We start from the raw sequence: 8,781 nt of genomic DNA on the forward strand, positions 1-8,781 counted from the left end.
ACCTCTTCCTATTTTTTTAGTGAGATAGGTTTTGTCCCGATGTGAGAGCTCTGGACCTAAATAATCTCCAATTCTTACATAAATTAGTTTAAGAGCCAAATCTTAGAAGGAGGAGAGGCCAAACCCTAGCAAGTATCAAACAGGGACTGCTGAGGGGCAAGGCAAATGAATGAGCAGTGAAGATGGCAGAGGCATTTGAGTCTACCCCATTTAAAATGAAGATCCCAAACTCCTACAGGAAGTCGTGGTTTTCTCTTTGTTTTTTCTTCTACCCTAAACGCTTTTTTGAAATGTTTGACCAATTCTCCTACCCATCATATGCTCCTTTCACATCTTTATTTATAGAAATGTGTTGGGATCAGGCACATTTTGAATGCAAAATTCATACTTCTTATGCCTTTCTCGGTGTCAGAGTCTGCTCAGGTGACAGACAGAGATCCTTGGAGACTTCTCATCTGAGCAACCAAGAATATTTTTAGATTAAATTTGGCTTACATGTTTTAATCTAAAACATCCTCCATTCAGCAAAACAGATTATGAACCAAAGTGATTTATATTCAAGACTGGAGCCAGCAGTGATAATATTAACATATGCATCATGATGTAAGTTACTACGGTAATTTCAGTAGCTAGAGCTTTTGCAGATATATTGTTCCTTGTGGTTTCCTGCTCTTATCTTTTTGAAAACTGTGGAAGTTTCAGTTCCAAAGAGTGGCATGCCAAGAATAACACCTTTGTTTGGGTGCTAACTGTCCTATTGTGAATCCACTAAATAGCTTACACTCAAGTCTTATAGGCACTTACATTCCACTATACAGTCCATGTGAAAACAAGTTTTACAAGAGATGGAAAGTTCATTTGGGGGCCATTTTGGAATGACAGTAATTAAAAGTAAATGGAAGGGTGAGAATCTGTGGGTGGAAGCAAAGGTTAATTGAAAAAACGTATTTTCCATTTTCTTGCCAGCCTTGATGTTGGTGGGGTCAGGTGCAGTAAGGAAAGAGGTGGTAGGGCCCCGGAGGGGGCAGTGGAAATGGAAGGGGTGTGCCAGGCAGAATCCATGGCTGAGATCCTATCACATGGGATTGGAATTGTGCAGTGGAAGAACACGATAAACTGCGCCGCGGGTGATGGGAGGAGTCAGGGATGTGAAAGAATTCAGTGATATTGTTGTTTACAATGGGCTGCGTGTGCTTGGCCCTCTGCAAACAGAGAGGAAGCTCAGCTCCCGTTGGAGGATGGCCTGTTGTAAACACAGCCTGACAATCCATGGGCATGGAAAGCCGCTCTTCCCACAGGGCTGGTCCCTGGTTCCCTGCCCTGGGGGAAGCACAGACTAGGGAACGACTTCCCTCCTTGCTCACAGGGACTTTACCAGAAGCAAGATAACAAAGGCACAATGCCCATCACAGCCCTTGGGCAGGGCAGGGAGCCATGGATCTGAATTTTGGGGAGCACTGGGGAGTGCATCAGGCCTCCAGTGTAGGGTCAGCCTTTAAGACACCAGGATCACACACAGCTACAAAGACCTAACATAGACAAGGTTTTTAAGGTGAACAATGTAGTTTTTTCCCTATGTAAGCCACTAAATATTCTAATTCCAATACATCTTCTAGGTGGTTTCCTGGGAACACATTAAAGAGGACAAATCTAGAAGTTTACATGACAATACTGTCCTTGCTGACAGTCTCTGCTCTGCACCATGGCAGACACCAAACATGCAGAGTCCTCAGAAGTCTCTCACAGCAGAGCTTTCCATAAGCAACACAGAAACACGATAGCTAGAAGCAAATAATTCTAAACTTTGCAATATGCATTTAATATAGCAAGATTAAACGCACCTAAATTACAGCGTGTTTGCAAGTCATCCCTTGGAAGCACCCTGAAGCAAGGCCACCCTGAATTTTCAGCTGTTTCTAATCCCAGCTGAGAGATAAATCTGGAGCGTGGTAGCTGGGAAAGTCTCTTCTGCCACTACTTTTAGACTGATCATTGAAAATTAGGCAAGTGGTTTCATTTTGGAGAGATGCTGAGCAGAAATCCACTGATCTGGGTGAGCTGCAGTTTGAGCTCACTGTGGAACACACCTAACAGGGGTTTTGACAGACCTGTTTGGACTTGGCTGGCATTTGGAGCTTTCCCTAAAGCCACCCAAAACAAGGCAGAAACTTGCCAGGTGAAGAAGAAATTTTGGAACAGGCTACTTATAGGAGCATGTTACAAACAACAGCTTTAGCTGGGTCTTATTTGCCTAAAGAGACTGTCTCCAAACTGACCTGTTGACTGCGTAGACAGTGTCCAACAGGAGATCAGGAGGACTTGCACCCCTGGTTAATCATCTACTGTGGGAGATGCTGTTTCTGGAGATCAGGTGCCTGCAAGGGTTGGCTCCATATGCCTCTGCCTGCTTAATGAAAACAGCCTGAATTAATCACAAAAATAAAAGAGAAGCTGTCCCAGTGTGGGCTGGCTGAGGTTCTCACCCACAATATTCAAAATATATTCAGGGGGTGCTAGAAACTGATCTTATTTTTGGATGAGACACAAGGAAATAATTCCAGAGAATCAGTCAGTACTTACATATATTCCAACAGCTCATCCATTACAATCTCTCTCTGTCTCTCTTAGTTTCAAGATTTCAATAATATGCCAGGATAATAATATTTCATTGACTTTGGAAGAAAACATTGGTTAATGTTTACTAACTGCACAGGGACACACCAGATTGCAATGAAATGCTCAGACAAAGCTTTTTTCCTTTACCTTCAAACATCAACATGGTCCTGTTTCAGCAAAGTCTGTTCCATCAGTGTTTATTCTACTGAGGAAAATCTAAAAAAATGGATAAACTTTTTAAAGATAAATATGCAGACCCAAAATTCAGCACACCACATGAAGAACCCCATACTACCTAATTGTGCACAGGGTGATAATTTACCACTGATTAAAGAGTTTGTATTTTTTTTCAAATCTTTTTTAAAAGGAAAATTACTTCTGAAGGTGAAGATGTGCTTAGACAATCATATTAACATATTCAAACAATTGCAATTTGCAAAATAGTAATTACAACTCACTATCCGGTAGCATTAATCAAACTTCAAGGTTTAATTCCATTTTAAATATTGATGAAATGTGATTCTCCAATCTAACCCTGGTGTTGCAGGGTTATGGAAGCAGCCAGTGACAGAAAAAGAGGAACGTGTAGTTAACAAGCAGCTGCCACAAAGAAGGATCGGCATCTGTGATTTAAATTGTTAGCTGCACAGTCAGGTAGAGTGTAAAAAGGGTAGTCAAGAGGCTGTTAAGTCCATTGCTGCCAATTACTAACAATCAGGGAGGAGCTTTAAGACTTGTTCAGTACAATAAACCCAGTTTGTCTTGTTTCAGGGGTTACTACTGAAGAGGTTGCAGCTGCACTGATTCAAATAGCCCTAAAACTACAGTAATTATCAACCAGTCTTCTTTAGTGTAGCAAAAGTATGTTTTACCATAGCTTAACTCTTTACATTCTAATATTTCCCTGCCTCCTCTCCCATAGCCAGCCCTGGAGCCATTCTCATCTCTGGGGCTGTGGTTCTTCTTGCTATGCTGGATCAATCCTTTCATTTCCCCTTACCTAGACCGAGGAGCAGTTGTACAGAACACTGGGTTGGGTGGCAGTTCTAGGGATTTACTTCATATTGAGTCATTTTCATACACAAAGTTTCAATTCACTTGTTCATTCAGTTTTACATCTGAATAAACTATATGCAAGTTAAGCAGGGCTTATGAACACGGGTTTAATTTGCATGGGATCAGATCACTGCATGAACTGAGACATTTTGGGATAGTCCTGGAGAGGGTAAAATCCTTGGAGCTACTTGCCTTGCGTGCTTTGCTCAGAGACCAGGAAAACCCAGAATGCAGAAGGAAACAACCTGGGCAAACCAAGGATAGGCTGGAAACCTGTGAGATGAAGCCAAGTTACATCTGCCTGCCTTTGTGCTTATCCCTGGGTGCTCAGCTGAGTGAGAGTTATTGATGGCTCCAGCAAAAGTCAGGCTGGTTACTTCTAGTGCTCAGGTGAGGCACATACACCCAGATACCACTGCTGATGAACAGCTTGGGTAACTTCTGCTTATTCCTTCACCAGGGCAGAAAAAGTTTAATTTTTCCTGCCATTATTACAAGCTCAGATAAACTATTTTTTATTTTTTTTTATTTTTTTTTTTTAGTTAAGGCAATTCCAGCTAAAATCACAGAGCCACCCAGGCTGGACAATCTCTGCTTGCAGCCGGGGCTCACGTGACACGTCGTTACTGTCTGGAACACCTAGTGCATAGAACAAAAGCCAGCACACTGATTATGGCTTGGGTGTTGTTTTTAAGAAAGCTTAAGGACCGCATTTGCATTCCTGTTGCAGCCCTCGGTGGAATCTGCCTCTCAGGATTGCGTGGTCTTTAAGCAAGATTCAGTGCTCATCTTTTTAATTCCCTTTTTATCATATTTTTCCCCTCTGTTTTCCCCTAGTTTATACCATTAACAGGGCATTTTGTTACGGACCTAGGGATTCCTAGGTATAAAGAATAAAAAAGAGATCAGTGAAACACAGAGAGAGCTGAACTTGGCCATTCTACCCAAATTGTGACCATTTTCCAGTCATTAAAGCACCCTGTGGCTGATCTGTGGGAACAATGGCAGCCCTGGTGTGTCCTCAGCCCACTCACGGTCACTGAGGTGCTGCTCAAAGGTGGGCACTCCCCACCAAAACTGAGCTCTCAAAGCCAGTGACCCTGAGTGGGAACCCAGGAGAGGGTCAGCGGGACACCAGCACTTTGTCTGGCCCCAGTGACTGCGAGCACAGCGCAAACTGGAGAGCAGCTCCGAGGGAAACCTCCCTCCAGCCAGCGGCCCTTCCGAGCCGTGCTTGTCAGGGGTGGCACAGGAGCGCTGCCGACAGACAGGAGCAAATGCCTTGGCACGTGCTTCCCTGCTTTCACCAGGATGCTTCCCTGCTTGTGCCAGGATGCCAAGGGAGCAGCCTGTGAGCAGCACCCGACAAGCAGCGCAGGAGGCGTGTGCCCGCCTCACTCGGCCCGGAGTGAGAAAAAGGGGAGGGCAGCATGAAAAAAAAAAAAAAAAGAAAGACAAAGCTGACTTGATTCAAACCCCTCCACAATCAATAAGATTAACCACCAAGCTTGATGACTTGTGCAACGGACTGAATCTGTCACATACTTTACTTCTTAGATTAACACAACACAACTGATTATTCAGTCAGTTCATTCCCGGGACCTTCCTACCTTTTGCATTTCAAATGCTCCTCTGTCACTTTAATGTAAAGGTATAACTCCACAATCAAAAGATCTCCCTGAAAATTCGACTCCTTACAGGGAACATGCTTTTTCTCCATCTCTTCTGACCTACCCGAGCAGGGTGCTCAGTGTGTGATTAAATGGGACTGTGCCTGACTGTGCCAAAGGATGGTCACAGCACAAGGTCACAGCCCCCTCAGCTCCATCCTCCTCCCAGTCATCTATTCTTTCTTAAAATCTAGCCTGAGGCAGGTTAGAAACACACATCACAAGCACCTACTACGGATTTGTTAACAGTGGTAAACACAAGAAGCAGCTCGAATACATTTCACTTATATAAAAATAAATACAGATATTGTTTTAAGTAATACTTTGATTTTTTCCCAAAGCTCTTTGAAGTTTGGTTTTCCTGGTTTACTACATAGATCTCCTTTCCCCTACACCAACACAAAAGAAATGGCTGCAGAACAGTTTCTGGAGACAAGACTGTTTAAATCCCTGGAATTAAGAAGCCACAACTTAACATTCACCAGGGTATTTTTTTGTAATCATATACAGAATTTCTATTCAAACTTTGCTGGGCAGTTATTTTTTTCCTACATTGTCTTTGCTTTTATTTTCTTTCCACACTGTCATTATGCTCTCAAAATAAATACGACAGACATGAATACTAACAAGGGACACAGAAGATGGTCTAAAATGTGTCTCTCAGCCACTACATCAGTTTATGGATACCTGCCACAACGTACATCTCAAAAACAGCATGGAAAGAGAAGCTGGAAGACAAGAACCTGGGGTTTTACTATAGATTTTTCTTTACCTTCATTTTTCATAAACTGACAAGCCACACAGGTATAGTATTTTAAAAAAAAAGGTCTATATTAACTTCTGATTGTTTCAACGCTTCTCTGCATATTTTGCCCAAAACACAAAATATAAAATCTATACATGCAAATCTCATAGTTCACCCAAGCTAAGCTTTTCAAACATACAAATAATCAGTCCTTGCCACAGATCCAGTACCTCCTGCCTTGACAAATTTCCACACAACTGCACACGATCTTTTAAACAAACAACAACAACAACAAAAAAGTGTTCTAAGAGACGACAACGGCTAAAAACGGATTTGCTTTTCAAAGGAAAAATTGCTTGTTTGAGCTGGACCCCAGCGCTGCAGAGAGCAGCTCTGACACGGGGGTGTTTAGCGCTCTCTTTATCTCCCTTTCAGACGATGATGAGCATGAATGGATCACTCGGACCTGCCGGAAAGCTGGGGGTGGAAGAGCTGAGCACAAACCGAAACCATAAACCAGACCTTGCTAGACAATAATATTCCAGCAAAGCAGGTAATCTGAGTCACAATAAACGCAATTTGTCCTCGTGGATTTGTCTCACCCTTTCCCTCGACAGGAATATAATCTTTCTGTCATCTCTGTCAGCACAAACAAAAATGGAAATAATCATTTAATCAGTCATGCTGAGCAAAAGCCATGGAAAAAAAGCCGACTGTACTCACAATAATATTCCTGAGAGGTGTGCAGTGTAGTATGTATAAACATTATTAAGCCTGAAAACAATTTGTTAAAAGGAGTGCCTCAGATTCGGTGTTGAAGTCATTCAAATCCATCTTAATCAACATTATTTTCCCAGATTTTAGTTAGCTGTCCTGGTGAATTCCTTTCCTCTCTTTTTGCTCAGTACTTTGATATTGATTGATCATTGTAATAATGTACACCAGAGGTATTCTTTAATGACTGGTTTGCTAACTAGGAAATTATATCCATTTACTACGAACGTTTGTTGAACTCTCCTGAAGCCAGAGTTTAACAAAATAATAAAAGAGGAAAACTGGGTGGGTTGCTGCTTGATTAGTAAGCCAGAAAGTATTTAAAAATAAAATAAAATGGAATTACATCATTTTCTGGATGTAAGTGCCAGCACTTCTACTTGCATTAACTTTATTTATTACACAAATAAGACATTTACAAAGCACAACATTAAAAGTATGTAACAAAACAGACATTGGTTTTACAAAAAAGTGCTTACAATTTAGTTTTACTTTTTTAAAATAAATATTAGTCTTGACTGTCCACTCATTCAGAGAAAAAATTTTTTAACCATTGTAGCCAAGACATGCAGAATTGCAACATGCTACAACAAAATGATTGGCAGATGAAATAAAACTGGTGTTTAGTTGGCATCCTACAGATAAATCACTGATAGTAGTGCAGGATTGGTTCCCACTCCCATCCCAACGAGTGAGTTGTGTAAGCACCTTTAGCTCAGGCATTGGGGTTAACCAGCATGAGCCAAAAAAAAAATCACTGGTGATAAAACCTTAAGCTATTCCACCTTCAGAGCCGAGCCGTATTAGTTACCTTATTAAACTGGAGTGAAGAGCCTTTCACTGGCTGTCCTCAGTGGGTTCTGTCTGCAAAAGGCTTTGTAAATAGCAACTGGAAAAGTTTAGTGCGTGGAGTCTGCATTGCTGCACCAGAACCCATCTGGCAATTACTGAATAAACTAAGAAAATGAGAATGACTTTAATTTTATTTTTTTTTTAATCCACAGACAGGAGATGAATGCAAATGACCTGAGATAAGGTTTGGTTCAGTGGCAACAGTCAGTGTGAAATATGTTGTGAAACAATGTATTGAATAAATTAGAAGATTTCTTACATTCTTGGTACAGTTGAGTATTTTCCATACACATAATTAGCTCTAAAACTGCACAAGCTGAATTGCTTCCAGTTTTTGCAAACAATTTGGGCTTAATATAAACAGAGCCTGATTTCTGAATTAGCAAAGCTGCTCCTGGCTACTTATGGGGGGAAGTGCCCCGAGCACAGTCTGTAGTGAGCCCACGTCCCTGGAGAGAAACACCCACACCCCCTCAGCCCCTGCCTTGCGCTCCGGCCCTGCCGTGGGATCGGTGACAAACCCTGGGTTATACAGTACATTTCACAAGTGGGGTTTCTTTTGATCAAGTTGGTATTTAGCAGATACATATTTCATAGTTTTCCTTTCATTGCACCACCGAGACAGAAGAGAAACACATCGAACCCTTTTCTCCCTCCACAAAACAGTTGTGGAAATCTCAAGGACTGTGGGATGTCAGGGCAAGTTACAGCCTGAAGTCTCTCCTTCAGTCTTAAATGAAATAACGGCACTAATTCCACAACTAAATGGTCATTAGGATGCGTGAGCACAAATGGAGAACCAAGTCGGCCCCGGTGACCCCCCCCTGACCCCCACCAGCATCTCAAGGCTGTTGCACATGAACCCAGCAACCACCTCAACCTGTGATCACAAACACTCACCAAGAGCCAACAAAGGGAACACCAGTCCTTCACTCATTGCTACGGGCAAGGACAAAAATTGCTGTGACTGGTGACCGTCCCCTCCCCGAGGGGACACCTCTGCAGTGCTGCTTCCAGTCAGGGCAGGCGTGTGGCAGTGCCTTGTCACTGGGGATGTCACACACTGGG

The 8,781-nt window shown here is 42.3% G+C and overlaps 1 protein-coding gene across 3 annotated transcripts in view; it reads left to right on the top strand.

Moving 5' to 3' along the window:
• MORN5 (MORN repeat containing 5) overlaps positions 1-7,973 on the top strand; it is a 15,142-nt gene extending 7,169 nt beyond the window's left edge. For all 3 annotated transcript variants that reach the window (XM_017810228.1, XM_017810227.1, XM_017810229.1), the window contains exons 5-6: positions 6,523-6,640; positions 7,866-7,973. In XM_017810228.1, coding sequence (XP_017665717.1) covers positions 6,523-6,602 — 80 coding nt within the window. In that variant the 3' untranslated portion in view covers positions 6,603-6,640; positions 7,866-7,973. The remainder of the gene's footprint in view (positions 1-6,522; positions 6,641-7,865) is intronic.
• Positions 7,974-8,781: the final 808 nt, after the last annotated feature.

This window comes from Lepidothrix coronata, unplaced genomic scaffold (assembly GCF_001604755.1).
Source record: "Lepidothrix coronata isolate B3197 unplaced genomic scaffold, Lepidothrix_coronata-1.0 Scaffold28, whole genome shotgun sequence".
NCBI lineage: Eukaryota > Metazoa > Chordata > Aves > Passeriformes > Pipridae > Lepidothrix > Lepidothrix coronata.